This window comes from Pseudomyrmex gracilis, unplaced genomic scaffold (assembly GCF_002006095.1).
Source record: "Pseudomyrmex gracilis isolate BER0280 unplaced genomic scaffold, ASM200609v1 scaffold_37, whole genome shotgun sequence".
Taxonomy (NCBI): domain Eukaryota; kingdom Metazoa; phylum Arthropoda; class Insecta; order Hymenoptera; family Formicidae; genus Pseudomyrmex; species Pseudomyrmex gracilis.
Window position 1 is genome coordinate 581,082 of NW_018020621.1, and position 26,411 is coordinate 607,492.

At 39.3% G+C, this 26,411-nt stretch overlaps 1 protein-coding gene across 2 annotated transcripts in view; it reads right to left on the reverse strand.

Annotated features, from left to right (window-relative positions):
• The window catches only part of LOC109852832 (nephrin-like), a 265,971-nt gene that overhangs the window by 64,825 nt on the left and 174,735 nt on the right, over nt 1-26,411 (reverse strand). For both annotated transcript variants that reach the window (XM_020424358.1, XM_020424357.1), the window contains exons 2-3: nt 9,609-9,741; nt 3,419-3,627 (exon numbers count right to left, since the gene is read on the reverse strand). In XM_020424358.1, the coding sequence (XP_020279947.1) occupies nt 3,419-3,548 (130 nt within the window). In that variant the 5' untranslated portion in view covers nt 3,549-3,627; nt 9,609-9,741. The remainder of the gene's footprint in view (nt 1-3,418; nt 3,628-9,608; nt 9,742-26,411) is intronic.

Genomic DNA, 26,411 nt, shown 5'->3' on the forward strand with positions numbered 1-26,411 from the left:
TTTTTTTTTTTTTTTTTTTTTTTTGCCCCTCCCCCGGAAGCCACTGTCAAGCGCAAAGTTGTCCAATACACCAACTTGGGCAGCTGTCGCGATACAGGGACAACCCTCGGTATCTCTCTGACGGAAAATATGACGAGTTGGATATTTACGAACGTCTGCGGCGTCGATATACGAAGACTTTCTTTCAAAGCAATCTTATCTCGGATTGAGATGTCTATTTTTTTTTTTTTGTTTTGTTTTGCGTGGCAAAACTCGCCGCGTTAGTCTTTACGGAGACAAACAGTTTCTTAACTTCAGAATAAAAACCCTTTATCAATTTTCTTTTTCAACAATAAATATTGTTTTTTGTTATCTACCGAAGAAGATCCGATCCGTAAAGATGTCTGAATTGCTTCTTTTCAATAAAACCACACCGACTGCGTATTGACTCGGATACTTTATCACGGATAATTTATCTTTGTTGAAGGTCTCACGAGCTGTTTCACTTATTAATTTTCTTCCTGTTTCAACAAAGATAAAATAACAAATGTAACAACACACGTGAGCTCGCGCTCAACATCGAACTACTAAGCGAAGATTTACTCGGTGCCAATGTGCTACGTGCGTTTGCGCAAAATATATATATATATATAGTTTGTTTAACTTATTGAATTAAATTAATTAATTTGTTTGTTTAGTTGAACGTATAAATTAACGCGCGTAGTAATTAAAATTGAATTGCAATTCAAAAATTCATCGAGGACGCTTGATTTGCATGTAGATGAAATATTCCATTTGCCTTTCCGAGAAAACTAAAAAAAAATCCACTGAGAAAAAGACACCTTGCGAGTTGAATTTTCCGCATTCCGGAAGCATATTTCGCGCGAACACATTGGCTCACGTTGACTAAACAAATCCAAAGAGATAAAATACCTCGAGAATGTTATATGTCTTTAAATATAAAAAAATCTATGCGTTATCGCTTTTAATAGAATAAAGAATTACCTTGCTATTTTCTACGTGATACTGTACGTGTACACGTACAAACAAGAAACGGACCTTAACTCGGTCACTCGATAATGTGTATCGGGTTTCAACCCAGATACGTTTTCTGCCATACATCTTCGAATACAAAACGTGCCGCCTTCCGAAAGCAAATTCTCACTACTAATGGCCGATCCGTCCTCTTTGCACTCTCATCTCTGACACACTGCGACAGTGCATTCCTCTCTCGTCTTTGCCCCCCCTCCTCCCTCGACCCCCCAAAGCTCACGCTTTTCTCCGCGCCACGAGTCTTTGACATCTGCGACGCGCAAATACGCGACGGAACGCGAAGTACGATTTAAATTCTTCGCGTGCGACGTTCTACTACTCTCATCCATGTCTCTTCCGCTCTTGTGAACAGTCGCTCCTCGTTGCAAAAAAAAAAAAAAAAAAAAAAAAAAAAAAAAAAAAAAAAAAAAAAAAAATTTTGGGAAAAAAAAAAATGTTTGTTTTTTATTTAAAAAATGTTGGGTACACAGTGTTTTGCCACCGGGTACGGGTGTTTTTCAGAAACGTTAGCGGAGATCAAACCGATGGAACTAATAAACTTTCAAGTTTTCCTCTTCCTCGCAAACACTCGCGAATGTTATTTTAATAAAAGTCGGATTTGTTCAATTATTTACTCTCTCGACAGACAGACACACAGACACACACACACACACACAAACGAAGGAAAGAAATTAAATGTTTGTTAAATCGCGCCTCGGTGAGGTTACGATTAAAAGGACATTTAACCGCCGAGGCATCCCCGTGTGTTTTGTTGCGGAAAAAAAGAAAAGAGCGTCGAGAGAGCGATGTGCAATTTCGCCGGCGAGAGCGCAACGGGAATAGAGGCACGTTAATTGGCGTTCATCTGGAAAAGGTTTACCAACGGGAGTGTGTCTGCGAGTAAGCACAGCTCGGACGTGCACGGTACGTGGGCGAATGCCCGTGGTGGGCCCGAAGGACGCACGAAGAGAAGAGGGGAGGAGCTAATTATCCCGCGAGAAAAATTCCTTGGCGCATGCCGGCCAACAGCGAATCCCGAGGCGACGCACGCTCTCGCCCACGTCGGCGTTTCCATAACTTTTCAACAGGATTGTTAATTGGATTCCTTTTTCTCTCCTTGACTTTTCCCGCTTCCCTTTTTTTCTCTCGCTCTCTCTCTCTCTCTCTCTCTCTTTTTCCCTTTCACGTGTTCTCTTCGTCGTGCGCTCGCTTCGTCCTCCACACCCCCGCCCGTTTACTTTATTTCAAATTTATTACGTCGCTTAATTGCCGTTTTGCGATTCTTTTGTTGGCGCGCTGCGAATGCCCGTCACGTCAAACGACAATGAAAAACGAAAGTGGAAGTAAAACGTATTGTTAAAATACAGTTAGAAAAATAGTTTTTTAAAAACCGCAACTAATTAACAGTTTTGTCGGAGTTCGCGATTTAACGTGAGACAGACGGCAAATGTCACACGGTCAGCGCGTTTTAAATTCCGTTTTCTATGCAAAAAGATAACTCTCAATTTTCTCACTAAACAACATTTCAGAAATAAAAAATGCGCGTTAAAAGAGATAAGTTGATAAAAATAAATTCAGTAAAAATAACTTAATGTATAATTTTTGTGAAAGTAAAAAATTTGTTTTTTACTTTGCGAATAAAATTCAAAAATACTGTCACTTTTGTTTTGACAAGTTTTGTATCTTGAAATCGTCAATCGTGCGAGTTGTGCTTATAAGAAAGTTGCAAAAGTTGCGACAAATAATTATTGTTCGCTCATCGATTTTGCAACCTGTTGACTTGTGTTGCGCGGGTACCACTTGCCTCATTTTTAGAGCGAACACATCAAATGGTTTAAAATCCAGCTAAAGCTCTCTTTTTAGACGATCTCGGGCAATAAGCGTCAAGTTGATCCTTTACAACTCTTGCTTGAAGCAGCACTCGCAATACCTTACAACGGTTTTGTGAAGAGTGAAGTTGCGAAACTACAGGCGACCCTTTAAGCGCGACGGCGGCGGCGGCGGCGGCATTTACGAACGAAGCTCGTAAAACTTTCGTGTCATTTCTCGCACAAGTCGCAATATACGAGTCTGAAGCTCGGGTTGCTAATTAGGTATTAATGGGAGATGTAATTATGTGCAGGAAGGAGTCACGACAAAGTTACAATTGGCTCCGGTTACCCGAGAAACGACCGAGAGAAACGGTCTTTCTCTTCATTTGACTGAGATTAAAAATTGAAATCCAAGTGAGAAAAATCTCGCCGAGTTACTCGATAATCTTGTGCAAATTTTTGTGTTTTTTTTTTTTTTTTTTTTAAGGAAGGAGCCAAGGCACTTTTACGCGTGTTCATATTTATTTGACGTTTCCGTCAAATTTGTTTTTCTCTTTCCCATCAACGGATTGTGTATTGCATTCGGTGAAACTTACCGATTACTGTTAAATTGACTTTGGAGTTTCTTGTCTGACCGATCTGAAAGTCCACCCGACACCTGTAGATACCGGCGTCCTCCTGTCTGGTGTGTTCGACGCCCAATTGCGCCGGTTGACTGTCCAGCATGAAGAAAGCGCGATTCGAGAACAGCGTTGGATCCACCCATCTTGTCGCGGCGTCCGACTGCTTGTTTCTGGCGTCGACGCTAATCAGAGAGAACAGAAATACCGTGCAAACACATTAATAATTGTCGAGACGAGAGAAAGAGCGTTGGGATTATATTGGTGCAGAAATAATTGCTGTTTATTTTAAACTTTGATGCGCTTATTTTCGAATAAATCTGCTTTCCGATATTCACTGGAAATCTATATAACACATGCGACGCGAAAAGTATAGATTTTCAGTACTGGCAGTGAATATCAGTTTAAAACTTTTATTTAACTATGTTCGTGCGATATACCACTTTAAAGCCGACACATTTGCTCTACTGATTTATGCTAATGAGTTTTCGTTTTGTTTATTTTAAGCTGTCAAATTAAATATGGAATAAAAAAAAAAAAAAAAAAAAAAAAAAAAAAACAAATTTGAACAAATTTTATGGTATGAGTTCGAAACGGGATGTAAAGCAGCGAAAGAGCTGTTCGCGATATCGACCGAACGTTTGAAAAAACGTCAACGAACGTACAGCTCAACACGAATATCAAAAATATATTTAACAACTGACCTTCAAAGATGAGAAAGAACGCGGACGTCTGTCCACGAGCAACGATAAATAATTTAAAGCCATTATTAAAGCAAAACCCACGCAAAACAAGTCGGGAGATTGCAACAAATCTTAACTTCTTGAATACGAGCGTCGACTATAGTCGACGAACGCCGAATGTATCTGTACGACTGAGCGTCGACTTTAGTCGACGGCCGCCGAATGTGTCTTGTACGGCCCGAGCGTCGACTGTAGTCAACAACATATCGCCGAAACCATTGGATTGTTTACGTTTTTCAATTACGTTCTTAGTCTGGATACTTCGTTGTAAGTAGTAGTTTTCAAGTGTATCAACTCTTGTGCCTGTCAATTTTTTAATTTAATTAACGTTTGCTTGCGGCTTGCAGGTAGTCAAGTGATGTTACGCGGCGCGGTACCAAAGAGGTAACGTTAACCATTCGGTTGTTTGACATTTTCATCAAATTGACGAATTAAAAATCGCAATTATTTTTACACCAACCTAAATATTGTTAGAACTGCCGGCACGAACAGCGCGGTTGTTCATATCGATGGAAAAAAAAGACAGAAAAGTTATCTCGACGACGGTCAAAAAGTTTGAATGGGAATTTGAATTGGGAATAGAAGCGATGTATATTTAAATATATTTAAATATATCGCGCGAGATATATTAAATATATCAGAACGTGCGGGCTGTATATTATTTAAAGAATGTTCTTTTGTCATTCTCACGTGACATTCACTCCGAAAATCACGTGTTACGTCCCGAACGTAACAATATTTTACGGATATCTTTTTCGGGGGCAAATGAATAATGTATCTGTGAGTAATGGATACGGTTGTAAATGGAAGTGTGTGTGCTCTTCTCCCGTTTCTCGTTTTCTAATAAAAAGAAAAAAAAACCCGACAATCTCGCGATATTATGTATATAAAGTAATGTAGTACAGGAAATTCGATAATTTATTAAATGCGATACATGAAATTCTCCCGTAACAATTTTAACAATGTTAAAAAAGCTACAAGTGTATAAATTAACTTGATATCTCACGCGTATAATAATTATGATGGCGTGATAATTTGTAATAATGTGATCACTTTTATTTTAGAAACAAATTACAAATTCATTTCGCCAAAAGGTAAGAGAAACGCGAGCAAAATTAACTTCGACAAAAAAGCCAGATTTTTTAATATTTGTTAAAAATGTAAATTATGCAAAATCCCCTTTTTTTTTTCTTTTGCACTGTGTAAATTATTTTTCATTGGAATATTTTGTACCCACAATCAGCTGTTTCGTCGAAAATGTAAATTTCCCCCAACAGAGAATTTTTTAAACGCCATAAATTCGAGCGAACATACAACTCGCATGTAAATGCATATCGTTCGCGATATGTGTCACGCGCAATAATAAGCACGCGAATAGAAATACACACAAAAGTCTCGCTAAAGCATAACAATAATTTTGTGGTAAAATATACATTTTAGAGTACTTGTTAACGGAATTGTGTGTGTTAACAGATCCAAAACATTGCGGATGTTTGCGCGGGGCAAACGAAACGAACGTAAACTCGATTGTTTTACAATTCTTGTAAAACAGAGATTTTCTCGCTGCCACAACACACCAGCGTTGTCGGTTTTTAAGCGAAACCCGCTAACTTTTCTCTCGCTCTCTTTGATCCCGTCATACAACGAAGTTTTCGTATTTTTGTTACAAGACTTCCGCCGCGAACGATTCTTGTCGAGAAAGAAAGATATTTAAATCGATATAAGAGAGCTGTGTAGAGTGAAAGCTTTAAAAAAGCGATGTAAAAAGTTCTCTTTGTAAAGCGCGCGCGCACACACACGCACACACACGTCAAATGTCATTAACATCGAATAACAGAGAGACAAGATGTGGATATTAAAGACAACAAAAAAATTGAACGGGATCCGTTCTATTTCTACTGCATTAATTTTTTTTTGCAACTTCGCTACAGATAGACTTTTGCTGGCGCATCTGTTGTGGATTTTATATGCGAGCGAAATGATCACAACAAGCGCAAAATTTTCGATCGCAACTCGAAAGAATAAAATTGCCGAATACAAAAAGAGACAAAAATAAAACAAACAATAAAATCAATTTCCAAACAATTTGTATAAAAGCTTTTTAATGCGGAAACTATTGAGAAATTTAAAGCGATAACGAAAATTGATAATTCAAAATGTAAAAAACTGCTGGCAAACTACGGAGGTAACGGAAAAATGTCTATTCATATCATGAGGCTGCGTGTCGTCAACGTTGCCGGCGTGGTAAATATTGAAAATCTGATTACTGGCGCCGACGGCAAAAAAACTCGCGACACAAACTCGCTGAAGCGACATTTTGGGCGTCCGTCGATTCCAAAGCAGCATATCCAATATCGATAACGCGAACGACACGTGTTGCACTCGTCAATAGTCAATCGAATAAACCGAGACACACTGAATTTTGAAAAATATACACGACGACCGACAAAAGGATTTCGGTGACGATTGTGCAATTGTACCCTCCCCGGTAATTTCGATTAATGTTTATCGGCGTTGTTTCGCGGTCAAAGGATGAAATCATCATTGGACACACACGAAGGAATAAATTAAAATCCACGTGGGATTTCGAAACTGCATAGTTTAAATCGCGCTCTAGCCCCGATCGTGTTATCACGACTGATGTAATTGGCACATAATTAAAGTTCCTCCGCTGATCGTTACCACAGGCAATCATTATTTAGCGCACACACACACACACTCACACGCGCGCGCGTACACACGTACACAGGCCGTAAACGTTATCAAATTGTAATAATTATACTGCTATAATTGATTTCGCAATTGCGTTCTCTTGTATCGTTAATTACTATCCGATGATATATATGACGTGACGGATGCGGACGCCACCGATTTGCGGCGTGTATTTTTGAATCTCTAAAGATTTTCATAACAATATTTTGCGCGCGACGCAATTGCGCGGTTAAACAGAAATCACGAAACGTCAAGCTCGAAAACTGGACATATGACACACACATGTGAAAATGTTTATCATCTTAGTTATACGGAATATTCAAAGAAGAGTTATTATCTTTTTCTTTCTTTCGATATATATATCGCGTTCCACTTTCTCCAGAAAATATTATCATTATTCCGAGTTTTAATGATTGCTAATTAAATTCGAACGATGTCCGATTGAATTCACAACCGTGTATAAAGAGCGATCGGCGCGGCGGGGGAGCGCCCGTTAAAATGCGTCGCGCGAACAAATAAATAGATTTCATTGTTAGTCCTGTATAATAATCGATTTATTAGCATTCCGAACGTGGAATCGCGAATCCGCGTCGCGTTTGTATATTCCACGCCCGCGCGATTTATTGTCGAGAGAGATGAAAAGTATTTTCTACTTAGCGCCTCGACTCGCGGAACAAACCCTCGCGGATCTCTCTTCGCGGAATTCGAACGAGCGAATCCGCTTAAAGCGCGGCCACCCCCGTTGCTATTTTTCTGCCTTTTAAGATTCGTTACTAGCGCGACGAGCTATCCTTTCTCGGGTGTATGTATAGAATGACATTTGAAAGGGTTTTAAAATCGCTCGCGGCGATAAAAACCCGTCCGAGAAGGGATACTCGCAACATCGGTACGGCATTTCTCTGCTCTCTTCTATGAAAGGAAGTGAATAATGGTGTAGGCGGGACGCGAGAGTTGCATGTTAAGCAGCGCGATGCCGAGATACAAAGTGCTTAACGTAATACAGCTACCGCTAATCTGCGATGCAGATAAACGCTTGTTTATTAAAAAAAAGAGAGAGAGAAAGAGAGAAAAAAAATACGATATATCATCGGTACACAATAATTATTTTTATTGCAAAGCCAAAAAACTGTTGTGAGAGAGGGAATTTAATGAAAAGCTGTGCAGTAAAAAATTCGTTCTTTCTCCACGTCAGCGCAAAATATTTCGCGTGCCGGCAAATTTTTTCAAGGTGTATATTCTTCCGATTCTGTTTTTAAAACCTTGCTGCAATGTTTCTTCAAGTTTTTATAATCGTACAAATTGACAAACGAATTGCTAATATTTAATTTATAACGAAATATATATTGATATATTTAATGTAATAATAATAATAATAATAATAGTAATAATTTGCTAATATTTAATTAACTGTTTTCGGTATCAAAGTTGAAAAATACTTTCAACGAGGCAATCGATAACCACCGCTGTGTGTGAAAAACCTTTCTAGAAAAAGGAAGCTATTTGTTCGTTTCTACATACTTGATGGATACGGTTTACGCGAGGGAAAATTGAAGCGGAGAAAAATCATGTTGGGGGAGAAACTGCATGCAATTTTATTGTCTACCTACAGGCTTTAATCTACTTAAGTTGCTTGTCGATGGAAAGTATCATAAAATTGCGTTACACGCGCGCGCTCGTTACATTGTTTTATTTATTTATTTTTTTTTTTCTGACGACCTCAAAAGAGAGCGCGCAACGCTACCTTGTTGCTACCGACATCGCGTATAAACGGTGACATGCGGCACATACGACGAGTAATTAAAATATGGCGCAAAATCAAATGAAACATTTAAATCTGGTCTCGCTCTCTTGCCGCGTCACTTCGAATAACAACAACAACGCGGCGCAACACAATGTGCGCGTAAAATATACCGCCGCATCGTGTGCCCCGCTTTGTATTTTTCTTTTTTAAACGATCGTAAACATATTTCCGAGCGTATTGCGATACACCCTGTCCGACTGTCATTAGTATGTGCGCCGCGACGCGACGGGAAACTGTTGTTGCATAACATGGCCGCAAAATTAAATCTACATAATTCTGGATCGAGCCCGCAATACGGCGTAGTAAAAAGCGTCATCCGTCCGCGCGCGAGTCCGATCGGCGCTTTGTCAAGAATAGCAAATTTTCTACGGCACAAAATTGATTGCAAATCACAAATGCTGCAAATATCGCCATTTATCTTCACAATTTCGCGGACGATGATAATATAACACCAATAATAATAACACCAGTACAATACTTTATCGATCTCATTTAAATCACGCGACGCGTACAACACTACAGTAATTTGTAAACAATTTTCGATAACGCGCGCTCACTTTGAGTGTGCGTTGTTGTGTTTTCGTACAAATTTCCGATAACGCGATCACTTTGAGTCGTTGTTTTCGGTAATCATCGACGAGAATTGCTATTCTCTCTCGTGTGATATATTCGCAATAGTGTCTCGCGCGTCTCGCGCCGAACAAAAGTGTGGCTTTTCCCACACTAAGCGAAAGCGCCAACGAAAATCGAGTTTGAAGAAAATTTTCGTACAGACAAAAGCGACTATATCAATGTCGCACCGCACAAAGCTCACCGCTGTTTGCGGTCCGTTTCGGGGTGACGGTAGTTTGCGGTTTACATCGCGCTTGTGTGTGTATGTTTACTTGTATATAGATTGATTGCACTTTACCTGTAAACTGATGTACCGAGATCTTCACGATACCAGACCACAAGATGCACCGAGTCCCCTTCGTGAGTGGTTGATATGTCGCATGGAAGATAGGTGGGATCTCCGACCAGTGTCACGATGTGTGATATGGGTACTAAAACACACACACAGAAATGCGGAACGGTTAGATACGAGAGGCTGATAGCGAGAGACGTTTGCATTTACGCGAGTATAAATGTGCGCGCGGTGGAAAAAATTGACTCAACAGCCAATTTATTTGTTCGCGCACATTATTAAGCGCATCTTGGGTGGATTTTCCTGAACTGAAATCTCAACGCGAATTTCTATGCGCGAAATACAACGCATTCTGCGCCGGATCGATTTTCGGCGACTTTCCGATCGGGTAAAAAATGATCGTCACGCGCCGCGTAAACACCCAAACTACGTACAATAACCGCGTGATACATCAATACACGACTTTGCAAAACATTTTTTTCACAAATTTCCACATTTAATAGGAAAAATTTCAAAGTTTGAACGAAAAAGTCAGAGCGGAGCGTATACGCGACCCGGTGCGGTGTAAAACGTGTTAATTTACTTTTAAAACTATATTTGCACGTGCATATTTGCTCGTATTGACCGTCGAACTAAATGCTAGTTGAAAAAACTTATTATTTTTTATATTTCATGTTTTATCATTCTCTCGTGTTATCAAGTTTCATATACACACAGACACACACACGCGCGCGCGCGCGATTCACTAAAAGTATCGGGAAATTATAATTATTCGAAATTAATTAATTGAGACGTTAAATTAATTCGAACACCACCGCAAAAATGTAATTTGTACGGTGTAATCGTTTTCAGAGAATTTCTCTCTGAAATTAATTCGTTTTTTAGAGACAAGCAAGTAGAGAGGTGGATTACTATTTTAAACACGTACGCAATAAAAATGTAAGTTGCCAAGTCGGACGAGATATGTCTGCATATTGATAAAAAGTGCAATTTGCCGGCGCATATAAATGAATTCGTTCTATCAGAATAATCTTTCACTTTGTATGCAATTATGTATCGTATTTGTTTTGTTTTCCGCGAGAGAATTCCCCCCCTTCCCCTCTCCCCCCGCGCGCGTGATTATATTGTTCGGTGATACGTGAATGTCTGCATAATGCGATAAGTATCAGCCTATTATTATCGCTCGCTCAAAATCGCATATATATAATCGCATTTAATATTAGGATAAACTCCTTCGTTAATTCATATATTCGCGTCTATTTAGCCGTTTCGATAACATCGCGACGATAACATCGCAACGTGATAAAACAACAATCGCCGTTTTCACTTTGCCAATGTCGATAATAATAAATTACTCGGAAAACGATAAAAAAAAAAAAAAGAAAAACAAAAAGCGCGCCGATATATTATTTTTGTGCACGCGCGCGTATTTAAAACCGAGTACGTCGTACTTTCATTTTGCTCATTTATATATAAATGCTTTTACAACGATTATAAAGTAGCGGCTATTACCCTACGTACCCTATACCGCAAGCGCATTATGAGCCGCACATTTTACGTTCCTTTTCATAAAATAAAGAACGAAAAGCGCTTTTCGTTATACCTTCGATAAAATGTCTTCGGCTGCATATCGCGCGAGACCGTACGAAAGCTTTGATGCATTTGCGCATAGATACGCCGCAATAGGGCCGTAAAAATTCAGTATGCTCGTGGAGATAAAATTCGAAACGCTCGTCGAAACACGAGCGTGTACAGGTTGTTCGCATTGCGAAGTGTATATCCCTCTCGATCGAAATTAAATAATCGTTATTTATGATGTTTCTCTTTCTCTCTCTCTCTCTCTCTCTCTCTCTCTCTCTCTCTCTCTCTTCATTCTCTTTTTGTTGTCTTTCAATATGCACAGATGAAGCGCATTGACGACGGGAAATTTTGAACTATTCACAGAGAGAGGGAGAGAGCGAGAGAGAGCGAGAGAGAGAGAGAGAGAGAGAGAGAGAGAGAAAAAGAGGAAAAGATTCCAGCAGACGTTCCAACATTTCGCTATGTGGATTTCCCCGGCCGTATCGGACGGGATCCTTTTTCCTTTTGTGTGCCGGCGGTTGTGTTCGCTCGGTGCCGAAGATACCGCAGGGGCTAAGCCATAGCGAAGTTTTATCCAAACGCTTTTTGCCAGAAATAAAATTTGCGCCGGACTTTAAAGTGCAACGATGCGTTCGTCCGCGTCTTTCTACGGCGCAGCCTCGGCATAAATAACATTTTTTACAATTACGTTGCCCCGCTCGATAAAAACGTCGCGTTCTATACAATGCCGCGTCAGCCGTGAAAGCGCCGGGGTCTCCATATTATTTTCTTATACAACGGAAAAACCAGCCGTACGCAATAACTCGTGCTCTCTCTCTCTCTCTCTCTCTCTCTCTCTCTCTCTCTCTCTCTCTCTCTCTTTCTCGTCGGTCTCAGAAAAATGCGCGAGTGATGTACACAACATTTATGAGCCCGCAAAGTGGCTCCGTTTTTTTTAAAGGTCACTGACTTTATATTAATTCTATATATGTATATATGTATATATATACATATATTCAAACGCATGACTAAGCTCCAGATGACTTTTGTTAAATTTAAATTTTTACTGTTGTATATCACTGTAAAAGCACGAGCGCGTCGATGTTTTTAGTAAAATTTAAATAATAGATTTTATTTTATTACGTTGTTTTTTGTACGTATTTTTTTGAATAATCGTTTTATTGAGAAAGAGAGAGAGAGAGAGAAAGAGAGAGAAAACAAAGCAAGCCGACAAAGTGAAATTGTTAGCGCCGATAAAAATCCCCTTGGCTTTCCCATAATGTCGAGGAAGCGGTCACGGAAAAACGCCGGGGAACCTGTCTGGAAAATGAACGGAACAGATCACTCGGACTCGCCGACAAATTGATCCATTGACCGGCGAGATATGTGAGATGTAGTCTCGTAAAACCCTCGTAAATTCGCAGAAAATTAGAGCATTACGTCTCACGGTCGCAACCGCAAACGGATTAATGCCGCACGATGGACCGTTGAATTTCTAGTGTGTTCTTTACGCGAGTAAGAACACTTCCGCGAGCGGATTTACGTAAAAATTGAACCTTACAAGCGCACCGGCGAATTAGGAACAAGATCCTCCGTCCAAATGCGGGTTCAGCAAACCAACATTTTCCAGATGACTTTCTCTCTTTCTCTCTCTCTCTCTCTTTCTCTATCTCTTTTTCTATCTTTTCCCGTTCGTCTGTTTGATCCGTCCGAGATATTCGCCGCGAACTACACGCTACGCGCATCAATGGGAGATATGATTTTATCGCAGCGACAGGCGTGGCGAGCAGTTTTGTTGCGCATGTTCGTTGTTCGACGCGCGTAATGGCTTCCGGTGCCATCCCGTTGATGGTTAGAATATTTCTTCTCCTCTCTCTAACCGAACTCGCTATCTCTTATGGTTTTCTCTTATCCGAGATATCAGTACGTGTGCAACACGTCGTCACGTGTAGTATCTAACGTAAGCCCCTCACGTTTCAGTGGATCTCGAGATGGCGTATTTTTCGCGAGGAGCTTTTGTGTATGTCGCACATTTACAAAAGTTTACGCCCTTGTCTGACTTCTACGATACGTATATTACGTGTTTTAGACCGGTTTTATTTGTTTGCGTAGTAGATAGAAGATTAATCAAATCTCATACATGCGTTATTCGATAATTAAAGTTTTTCATAGAGCGACTATGTCCCCCCAAAAATATGCCACCTCGTCGAATACGTTGTGCGAAATATTGCCGGTATTTTTTTGAATTTTTGGGTTTGTATAAGTTTCAATTATTATTTCATCTATTTTTTCATTTATTTAGCCGTTCCCTTTTTTCCTCTATTTTTTAAATAACTTGTATTTTTGAATAAACACAATTTAACCGCAATTTCATACATTGATGTACGGGAAATTGGATTTTTTTTATTTTTTATTTTTTTTGTTCTGAAGATGATCCCACGTCCAGGAATTGACGCGTAAGCGAATAAATATATCCGAATGTCAATTGTGTCTGTGGCTCAAATTGATTCTTTTGTTTTTTTTCACGGTGTGATTTTTCCTTTTTTTTTTTTTTTTTGGACTATTTCCGCAGAACTTTTAAGATATCTAATTTAAATAAGCAGAGACGCGCTTCGAAATTCGCTCGTAAAAATTTCGCACGTCGCGCATTTTGCGCAAACTTTGTGCAATTTAATTCGAAAATGTTCATTCGTGTCGGAACATCTTCTCTCTGTATCGAGGACATTTACATACGACGATGGCGTTTTCTCTGGTCCCGACCAGAGAAAATTCACACACTTCGCCTTGCTTTCGCCTCTCTCTCTCTCTCTCTCTCTCGCGTCTACTTCGATCGTTATAGTGACGTTCGAAAACACGTCTTGACGTTTCGTGCCGTATCAACGACACGTGTGCATTATATCGGCGACGTTGCAGGCGTCGCTTGCGTCATGCTGTTTGTCATATCGCGGGAAGCATGTACGTAAACGGCTGTCGTGCAGCAGCAGCAGCAGCAGCAGCGGCAGCGGCAGCAGCAGCCAGGAGCACACCGTGCGGTCTGAATCGATAATATCAAAGGGAAGAGAAGAGGACGCGCATAGGCTTCGGACTTTGCGGTCCACTCTCGGATTTGACCCACATAGTACGGGAGTTCCCTAACGACGACGCAAACCGAAGATGAGGTATTTCGATTTAAACAGCGAACATATTACGAAATTGCGTTCCGCGCGATTTTAATTCCCTTCTTTTTTTCTCAAAAGAAACAACGAAAGAAGTTCGTATCCGTGAGAGATCGTAACGTTTTGTTATTTGAAGCAGATAAAAGTGACGAGTTGGAGATGTTATAATTTGTCTTTCTCAGCGTTTCTTCTCGGTTCGCGTTTTCACCGTGTAAGTACGGGAATATCTTCTCGTCTTCGCTTTTTTTGTTTCTCGTATATTGTATGTTCGTAAATTTAATCGTATTAGATTCCTTCAACGTTCTATATATAAGTGATCAAAAAAACCCGTCGCGGCGTTAAGTTTTATGTTTATGTTATGTCTGGTTTTCGCAATGTTATCCGATCCAAAATTTCCTTTTACCCTCGTGGAATCGCTCCATCATAATATTGATTTTCATTGTCACTTCTTCCCAACTCGTCAACAACAACAACAGCTGTCATTCCCTCGCTACTAAATTCGGAGATTCACATCCTTCTCTCCTATACCGTAGCCGTGAAATTTTTAAGTCCCGAGCGATGTTCGGTCTGAAATATTCTTTTTTTCTCATTTTGCTCGGCTGCATTTTCATACGCGTTTACTCATTTTAATTAGCAACTAGGTTTTTCTCGATTTTCCCGTTGATTTCCTCTCTCGGTCGGTTTTTATTTTTATCTTTATTTTATAAAACTCAGGCATCTGCAGCCCGTTGCAGAGAATGAAATAACTTTAATATTCGGATATCACACAAGTTTTATTCTCGTCGGAGAATAATTTTGTCCAGAATAAAAGAAAGAATATATTTGTTATATATATTAAACCATAAAATATTGAGTCTAGTTAACGTAAAATATAAAATATATTTCAAATCATTACAATATAAATTTATCGTAAACAAACTGGTGATTTTAAATTTACAATAATATTTGAACATACATACTAGAGCGCGCAAATACTGTTTATATTTTTGTTAACTAGATTTAATCATTTATAGTGTAATATGAAACAAATAATTTTTTTATCCTACATGAAATTATACAATAAAGTAAATATAATAATTATACAATAAATTATACAAAATAAGGTAAAACTTGTATTGTGTCCGAATATTTTAAAGTTATTTACAGTAGCCTCTCCTGTTAAATTTGTAAGTTTTGTTATTTCCGTTTTCATTTTTTTATTTTTATCTAGTGCTTATGTTGCACTTAATAAAAATATTATTATTTTTCTGACAATTAATGTCATTTCCACAAACATTTCGCACTAATAATATTTAATATAGATGTAAAAAGAAATACCCGGAACGTTTTATTTAAAAAAACACTACTTTATTGCAACAACGCGTGAGAATTGAAAAAAACATAGCCTGTGGCTTCCTCAGATTTAGCAAAAAGTAACAGTCTTATTACACGTCGATACGATGAGATATGTTCAATTTGCTACGAAAAAAGAGCCGGAACGTCTCTCTCCGGATTATACGTGTATATCACGCGCGAGTGCGCGCGCGCGCGCGGACTAAGTAAGATTATTTCGCCCTTTTACGTCACAAGAGGCGACTAAATTCGGGCGTATCAGGAACCGCAGCATGCCCCCAAGTTATACTCGAGCAATAGTCTTAATCCTGAGAATGCTGAGCACGCAAACGCCGGCAGCCGTGATGCTGCTAATCGTGGGTACCCGAAAATTTCACCAGCTGCGACTTGAACTCGCGCTCGCGTAACAATATTATCAACAAACATCCGGTATCGCACACAAACAAACATACTACTTGGCACTTATCGTTGCGTTCACAAAATTCGTTCCGCGTTAAACGCAGCGAACACGATCGGGATGTGGAGTACATACATTTCGGAGCAATGCGAAGAATGAAACATTCGCACCCGCTCGAGCGAAGAGAGAGAGAAAGAGAGAGAGAGAGAGATATGATGTATGCATGTGTTTGCGCGTGTGCGGCGGCGTATATATAAATGCAAAACTGTTAAATTCAACGCATTAGGAAACGTATTAAATTTACAAACGCTTCATCGATGTAAATAACGTAAAGCCGCAACGCAACAGCGGCGCGAATGTTATATTAGATGTGAAATATTTGAACGTGTTTCCCCGGGAATCAGCGGAAACGTCTCTCGTTCCGATTGCGCGTTCGACGTGTTTCGGAAGCGGAATAAAAAGTGTATTTATAATAATTGAAATAATGTTGCGCGCGAGCGCGGAATGTGCGGTATTACTTCGCATCGTTTATAAAATTTTGTGGATTTGTTTCACACGGCGCCAATGCGTCACGGAGTTAAGTTCTTGAATAAAAGTACGTCTAGCATTTCTATTCGCATTCCGATCGGCATTTGTTTCACGTTCTGAGTTGGGAAATAATCCTTTCCGTTCGTCGAAATGTCATAAAATTAATCAAATAAACTTGCAAATTTGTTTCTGACGCGGGTTTAAAGCGGGAAAAGTTTTGCTCCTCGGAATTTCATACACGGAATTTGCGGTCAAATTTGATATTTGGAAGGGAAAAAAACTCTTGTTGAGAATAAAAGAAACAAAACGCGTGCTGTTTGCAAGAGCGATAAATAAAACGACGCGTATCCGAAGCGTACATTCAAAGTGCATCGGACACGATGAAATCGCATTAACGTCACACGTTTTTCAATTTTCGAGCAACTTTCGCGGAAAAGCATTCTGCTTCGCAACGTTTTTTTTTAAAGGGAATTCGCAACTTTTTAATTCAACTGTTATTTGAAATCATCGCAGCTTATGCGTGTGTGTGTGTGTGTGTGTGCGTGTGACGTCAATTAACGCCGAATGACGGGAAAATGAACCGGGAGGAGTGAAAGAAAACGTTGCCCTGTTGTCGCGCGGTTAATTTCCTTCGTTAGAGCGAACAATGAGCGAGCTTCCCCGATCATTTCACAGAAGAGGGACATTTAAGATTAACAAGTTTATTTAGTTTGCGAAATGAAACGCGCGATACGTTCTGTTTGCGTTGCATTTCTGTCCGAGAATTACATTTGTAATCTCTCTGTTAATTGAAAGATACGCGCATGATTACCGGCGCGCCGCGCGTGCTCTATATTTGCATACAGAGACATTTCAATAATTCCTGTCCATTACATTATGTTGAAATTTAATAATTACCGGTTGTGCGAGAGCCACCACCACTGCGCGCGCGCGCGCATTATCATTATCACACACACGCGCGACGAAGGGCATTAAAATTCAACAAATTGCATAAATAATCGCACCGATGTGCGGACGACGATTTATTATTTAATCCAACTGCATTGAGAATTCGGTTTGTCATCAATCGGGACAACAAACGTTGACACTGTGTTATTGTGACTGATCTCGCGTCTCGATTGTTCACACACGCGCACACGCGCGCGCGCGTTGATACGCCCCAACACGCGATACTTATTTAACGATCGTTTCATTCTCGGTCGGCATGAAGCCTGACACCGGAAATAACTCCGCGCCATTTCATCCCCCGGATGTACCTGTGTGAGCTGTGCGGGCGGAGCCGGAGATCGTGAGAGCGAGTCTCGGTCACGGCGTGTCCTCAGGGATCTGTCCTTCCTATACCCTGGCCGACCGCGTTGGTTTTGCCAATGTAAATTGACTTGTCAATTTGCACAATGCATAGCAATAAGCGGCACGCTGATGTAGCACGTGCTTGAGCTTGTGAGATCCCGCTGGTTTCACGGACGAGAGACTCCGTAATATCAGCCCCGTCCCGGGGAAATCCCCGAAGAATCCACCCCGAAAGAAGGCTCCGCGCGTCGCGCTGTTGCGCTGATTCTCCGCTTCGTATATAAAGGAATGTTTAATTTATTAACACACGGCGTATTACGCCGACCTAGTTCTCGGCTTGGCCGAATATCTCGTAAGAGTTTACAGAGAGAGATTATTTAAAGGATTCCGACAGAATTTCTCATCTTTCCCTCAACAAGCTCGAAAAATAAATTAACGAACGACACGAGCAACTCCTTAGTTTTTTTTTTTTTTTTTTTTTATTTATAGCCCACCGAGCTCCCTCTCTCGTGTATAATTTACTCCCTTTCGTTTGTACACAAAGTAACGAATTGATTTATTCGCCAATTTTGTACTCCCGGTACAAAAGTTTACGCGCGCGCGTGTGCGGTCTTAGGTATTACATTTTATTGGGTCGCCTGTACACATCTGAGCCACTGATTACGGGCGTGATTAAAACACCCGATATAATGTCATTTCGCGCGGTGCACGTTATTATTCAGGAAATTACACTGCGCAAGGGTTTAATTGGTTGATTGCGGCGTCGGTGTTGGTACGCGCTTGCGCTCGATCGGAGAGACGACGACCTTCTTTCTCTCTCTCTCTCTCTCTCTCTTTCTCTCCCCTATCGAGCGGCACTCGCTCGGTGTTCTCTTATTGGACGGGTGATATTCTGTCAAAATATTTTCCATCCCCGGGATCTCTCATCCCCATCCGGTGGGAGGTGGCGTGTATTTCATTTTTCTTTGGCCGAACTTAATTTCTAGAAGACGTCGATACTGTCGGCCCGCGGGAGCATTTTTCACCAAACAATCTCTCTTTCGTGCACGTCGCGCTCTCTTATTCTGTCCGTCACTTCGCACGACATTTCTATATTCTTCGATATATACCGCCACATCTCGATTTGCACGCGCATATCGCCACACACACACACACACACACACGTACGCACGTGACCTATAAGCGTCTTTCGCGATGTTAAAAATATTTTTCCCGCACACACATCAGAATTCCGTCCTCGGAATTAACGTTAATTACATTTGACCGGGTTGCGTCGATGTAAACGAAAGGCTATTTACGTACAGCTAAAATTATTAGTTTATATAAAATCCCATTATGTCTTTGAATTATTATTTTGCGGTATATTCGTGTCAAAGCTTGAAAATGGAAAATGCATGAGTTAATTAAGTCGATGGAAGTGCACAAATCTAGGGAATTATACCGACGAATATAAAATCAGAGAGTAGAAATTATGTTACAATTACGTTTTCGAATCATTTATGTGTGCGTGTATATGAGCGCGCGTTCAGAAATGCTGAAAGAGAAATCCCTGATACACAGTTTCATACCCATTTTAATTATCTCGAGACGCAGACGCGCGCGCACAGCGAAAAGATCAGCTTTTAGTGATTCCCGTTACGTACAACTTTATTTATCAGACGGAATACTCGATGACGAATCAAATTATTCATGCATGTCATATCGAGAACAATAACTACGGGCACGCAGTTTGCTCGCTGTTATTTCGACATGCTGTCATTCTTCATTTATCTCCAACTAGACTACTGAGCGACCGTTAAGCTGCCTCTGATCAGAGAGAAAATCCATATATTTCCATGAGATTACATTCGTAATGCGTGCTGCGCGCGGAATACGTTGGATTTTCTCTGATATTCTGAGAGTTTTCAATTATCCGTGCGGAAAAAAACTACATTCAGAAAATCGCGAGTATAGAAAATCTTTACTTTATTTGAAAATACTTTTGTATTAAAACGAAAAAAAAAAAAAAAAAAAAAAACAGTAATCTAAAGCAAACATAATATTCTTGTTTGTTTCCTCAGAGAAAAATATCTTTTTCGATTTTTTAACAATAATATTTCTGTCTCTCTTTCTCTCTCTCTGTCTCTCTCGCGTGCGTAATAACATCGCAACTAAATAATCTGTATTTGTTTTGCATTTTTCCGCGTCGACCAGTTCAGTTTCCTGTCTACACGATCCGTGCGATATTATCCTTTTTTTATCAGAATAAAACTATTAACTGACGTTACTGATGAAAATGTTGTACTATGTATGTATTATTACACATAATTTCATATGATTATTACATGCTTTCAAGCACGGCTCGTATTTAAATAATGTCATCACGATCATCAGTAACGCGCGCGCGCGCGCGCGCGAAATCGCGAGTAAACGACATATAGCGTATACTGTTATTTTTGCATAACGTGAGTACTCACGAGTGACGTTGATTAATTGCATGAGCCGGTCGATCTTCAACTCTCTCTCTGTATAAGCCCATAATAATTGATAATTGGCAATAATTGAACGTTTACTTCATCAGCGCGCGAAACGCTCTTCTCGATTGGGGATGTGTGTGTGTGCGCGCGCGCGCGAACTGTTTTTCTACCAGAACGATTTTTAATCGGGACCGGGAATTGAATCGCGCGCCGTCGAAAAATCTATAACAAAAGCGCGCCTAACACCGGCTCCCTAAATGGCCGGAGAATTATTTCTGCGATTTATCGATACGTGTTCCCTCGCCGCGACGACGAGAATAATTTGTGCAATTAATCGTCAATCGCCCGGCCTTGTTTTCCCGCGCGACTCGCCGCGCCGCGCCGCGCCGCGCCGAGTCCGTGACGTAGGATCGGAACGGTTTCTACAAGAAACAGCGGATGAACAGCCGTCGCTGGAATATTTCCAAACGGTTTAAATACGTACTCTCTCTCTCGTTCTGCTCCGAGTCGTCAATAAAACTATAGCATCCGGGAACAGGGTTATAAATCTCTTGCCTCCCAAGCTTACAGCTTAATCATCAAAAAAATGCTGACAGCCGATGGTGATTTATGCAGCTTTAAAATCTACGATCGTGTTAAATGAAAATATGGTTGGCAGTGCCATTAGTCGACAACCGAATAACGAACTGAATTCGAAATCCCCGCGCCGGGGATATATATTCCGCGAATGTCAAAATAATACGTCGGGTGTAGAAAATTGATATAAACAGAGAGAAAACGCGCGCGCGCGCGTAATTAAATAATATTCTCTACCAGCGTCGCTGTTAATATAAATAATTAATTTAAAACAGAAAAAATGTGTCTCGTGTGAAATACAAATATAATCACTATCTGAAACCTGAATTGATTATAATCGTCAAAAAACTGTGTGAATAAAATAAAATCAAGATGCAATTTTCATTTAGTTTCGCACGCTCGATGCGAGTTTGTTTATTAATCAATCGCGTAACACAGGAAGACGAGGAAAAACAACACGTGACTTTAAGCTTACGTGACTTTACTTTAGTCACGTGTCTTTAAAAACGCGCCAAGATTTTTTGCATTAAATAATTTTTATATTTTGAAAAAACTTTCTTTTTGTTACATCTCTGTGTTCTAGTAATAAATATAAACTCGCCACAGTACATATAGTTATGTACTTAGAATTAGTAATTAATCGCGGGAAAAAAAGTTAAGGCGTAGTTTTACTTAACACAGGTATGTTATTGTATATTGTTTTTTTATCTGTTTTATATTGTTTTTTATTGTATAAATGTTTTTCAACAATTTAATAACGTACGAAAGTTTACTTGGTGCTACTTTTTTATGTCACTTCTGTTGTAAAACAGGTTTTTAGAAAAAGAATGTTTTGTAGTATATACTTTTGTAAAACAGGTTTTACAAAAGTATATACTACAAAAGATAAAGAATGTTTTGTATAGTATTTATAAAAACTGATTTAAAGTTTTCTTGTATAAAAAAAAAATAATGAGGAACAATTTGAGTCAACATTTTTAATTTAAATACAATACGCTTTGCGCGTGTACTTGGCGCCTGTTCTTACCTTTTTTTTTTTTTTTTGAAAAGGTAAAGATTTTGATAAATATAACAACTAATAGCCGCTTGATTTTAAATTGAGCGCGTCGTTACGAGTTTGAAGAATGCACGAAAGACGTTGTCAACGTGGCATCGGTCGCATCGAAGTTTTATGGAGACTCGATGGCATATTTACGACTCTATGGAGCGCAGTAAAAGCATCAGAGAAATAGAAACTGCGCGCTACACGTCATCGCGAAACGGTAGATCTGTAAATTATAATCAGTTCTCTCTCTTTTCGGGGGTTCTTTATCCGTCTCACTTCGCGAAAGAAGTTTATCACGTGAGCCATGAGCGATGCGAAATCGTGATGCGCCAGTAATAAGAATCACAGTAGTAGCAGTACGTCATAAAACCGACAAACTCGGTCTCAATCGAAGTCGCTGCATACGTTCTTAAACGCGACATGTGTGTTGATATTCGATAGTCGAATTTCTTTTGTCGTTTATACGCGCCGTCTCGCGCCTTACGACGACGCCCGCTTTTGTAAACCACGACCCGGCGAGGCAATTACCCTCGTTTTTATCGAATTTTATCACGTTTCACGGTTACAGATCGTACGCGCCTCATGCGCGACAATGAAGAACATCGGCGAAACGATTACACGCTCTCGAAACTCGCGCATGTCGAAAATATAGATGATTTAGAGAAAATTACGTCGAGAACATTTATACGATATTTCCGATCGATGGAAAGTAGTCAAGTGGATGTTTATACGCACCATAAAAAAATGTACGATCGTAACCGTCGTCGCCGTGAATTTTTGCAAACGAAAATATATTATTCAGATGTCACATTACTACACTGAGAGAGAGAGAGAAAAAGAGAGAAAGATAGACAAAGACAAAGAGAGACAGAGAGAGAGAGAGAGAGAGAGAGAGAGAGAGAAATTAAAACAATCGCGAGAATAGATTTTGCAGTAGTTTTGTCTTTGTTTTGTCGGACACTGAAAAGTTTCATTACAAAATGAATCGCAAAAAGTACAATCCCTCGGGATAATATAAAAATTCACGGACGATTACGAGCGACCAATTTCAAATGATACAAAAGAATTCTAAAATGAATTGATTACTATGAACTCTACTGCGCACGTTGTCGGCGATGCGCACGGGTTTAAAGGGAACGGTTATTATCCCGGTATTGTCACAGAAAAATAACCAGGCGAACCGTCGCTCCGCTCTCAGCTCCAATATTGACGTTGTCCCGTTAATTCCCTTTGACTAGACGCACCGGACCAACAACGCCGAGCGGAGGACTGGGCAATTCCATTTGTAGAATTTACCGAGCCGCGGCTCCGCTTGAGAGTATCGGCGTCGCCGCCGTCCCCGATTTCCATGGTAACGTAGTTAGCCTGGAACGGTATCGACTTTGATCTTAAGTCGAACGTTGTCGCGCAACGACGACGACGAGAACGACGACGACGACGACGACGACGACGACGTCGACGACGACGACGATCGTCACGTCGAGAACTGTCGACTCTATCTGTGTTATGCCAATATCGACGCACCGGCTTCGATTCCACGAGCTTTACGCGATCGACTCCGTGTCGCGCGCGACTGAGCAATGCGCGCGTACCCTTCCTTTCCGCCCGAACGGCGCGGCGTTAAACGAGACAATATGCAGTTCGCCAGGCAGTTTAGCGGCAGTTCAATTCAGCTACATAGCGCGCGGCATACGAGAATACGAGGCGATGCTTCTCCTAGAAAAATCTGATAGCGAGAGAGAGAACGTGCGCGCGCTCCGGAAACATTATTTTCGTGTAAATGTATATAATGATGTGTTTTCAATTTTCACGTTGTCGCGGTCGTCGATTTTCAGCTCGAGAGAACAAAATGTAATTGAAATACTTCGAACAACAAATTACAAAACTCGTGAAAACTAAGTATTACGATCGACACAAGAGCCAATAGGCCAAATGTAAATATGTGTATATTGGTTGAATTCAATTCAAAAACAAAATCGATTTACCAATTAGTATATCAACGGTAGTGGTTAATTTATCGTAAAATTAAATATTTGTATTTCTAAATATACATGAAACGCGTTTCGATTATTTTATTTTGATGATCTTCAATCTATATGAACAATATAAATATTTGTCACATTTGTCACATTCTTTCCAAAAATATTAACAAACATGCTCTGCAATATTATTAAAAATATAATATGATCTTTTTACACATCAACATGTGTCAACTTGAAAATTGTAACTGCGTATCGACAGTCGGAGTATCAAAACAACAATAATATGTATGATAATGAGCATCACAAAACATTGCAGTGTTTTATAAAAGTTTCTGAAAGTTTGTATACACAGAAATAAATTAATACAGAAATAAAAAAACTGTTAAAGTTAAAAGAGTTAAAAACAAAAGATCGAAATTATTGTAAAATAGTACTGTAAACTAGGTCGGTTTTATGTTTGAATCAGTTTTTTGATTTTTGAGTTTGTTTTTCGATTAATGAATCTAATTTCCATGTGTATCAAATTGTACGTTTTTGAAAAAAGATATTTGCACACACATATTGGCTCGTATCGACGCTGATACTTAGTTTAACGAATAATTTTACACACAAGTGCAAACAAGACATTCGAGCGGTTGAGAAAATTGACGTTACTTGATCATGTAAATAATAATCGACCTGATAAAATACATATACAAAAAAAAAAAAAAAAGATATCTATTTTCTTGTTATAGCAATTTGGTTTTTTGAGAAAATAGAACAATGAAATAGAATTTTATAAAACTCAATCTACTTTTTAACCAACTAACGGATACAATTGCAAAAAAATATAAAATGACGGTCTATTTCCGCTTAAATTATTTTAAGTCAATCTCGTTTTTCGAGTTCTTTTACTTTGTTTCGTTTTATACCGCAAAAGTTGTGATGGTATGAAAGTACTACTTGTAACGAGACAAAAAGTTCACTAACGTTGATTTTCGAGCAATTATCTTTCAAAAATACACACTTCTATCCCGCACAGAAAATTAGTACAGTTTTTATTTCTAAAAACAAAAACCACACTTTTCCAAATTAGATCGAAAAAAGTATTTACTCCACTTTTGGATACTCTCTATTATGTATAAGATTATATATGGATACTCTATTATGTATAAGATTATATATATATATAAAAAAAAAACGTGAGAGCAGAACTTCGCCTCGAAGTCTCTTTTTGCCTTAGCTAAATATGTTACTGCATCCCTATAAACATCCGGTGTGCATTCTGCAATAGCAAAGCGCAGAATCGAGCCGATCGTCGCAAGTTCTTCCGATTACGCTTATCGGATTGCGATCGGCGTTACGATAAAGGTCTCGAAACCGATTTTTATCCCGGAAGCGGGAACGCTCGTTGTGCGAGCGCGTGATACCGCGCGCCTTAGTATCCTTAGTCGCCAAAGGTATTTTTAAATCTCCGCGAGATGCAGCTCGGGATTCGATTACATTGCGCAGTTTATCGTTGCTGCGATAAACACAAACGATACCTACACGGCGTACGAATGATCTCGATATGTAATCGCGAGATATCTCGAACGGTACGCGATCGCGAATTACGCTGTCGCGACGGAAAAAGAACAAGATGTCTATTTTATATCTTCCAAATGTTTTTCTCCTGTTTTATTTGAAAATTATTGAAGATACCTTTCTCGAAGTCTATTATCTTCCGGCTTTATAGACTCAGAGCAGCTTGAAAAATTCATACTGATCAATAAAAAATGATTATTTATACTTTATCTTTGATGTCAGAGTTTCACATCTGAAATCACAGAGAGCGTCCGATGCTAAATAAACGGTTTAATGTCTAAAAACAGGTTTTTTAGCAACGTTATATAAACTGAGAAAATTGTTAAATTTTATATAAAACACAGTCGCAACTTAAAATAAATAATTGTAAATTAAAATTACAAGAGAGAGAGAGAGAGAGAGAGAGAGAGAGAGAGAGAGAGAGAGAGAGAATCTATTTGAACAAGTAGTAATTTTGCATTTATTTCATTTTCGCTGTAATCTGAAATAACTAATTGCAAATTAAAATTACAACAAAGAGAGAAAGAATCTACTTTGACAGTAAAACAGTAAGTTTTGCGTTTGTTTCATTTTTGGTTTTGGGAAATACAACTTACAAAGAAACATTATTTTGTGGAAAGTAATTGTTAAAAAAAAAAAAAAAAAGAATATCGTTACTTTTCGCAGTTTAAATTTAAACCGCTTATTACTATACTAGACGCTCCGTACACATAAAGTCGCGTAGTGTGTAAGTGTAAATAATATAGTCAAGTGCATAAATTTGATACATCTATTTCCTCTTATTTTACTTTTCTTCATCTTCTTGATAATGAAAAATTAAAATACGTGATGATATATCCTTGATAAAAAAAAAAAAAAAAAAAAAAAAAAAAAAAAAAAAAAAAAAAAAAAAAAATACAACGGCGCGATATAATGCGCGCGAGTG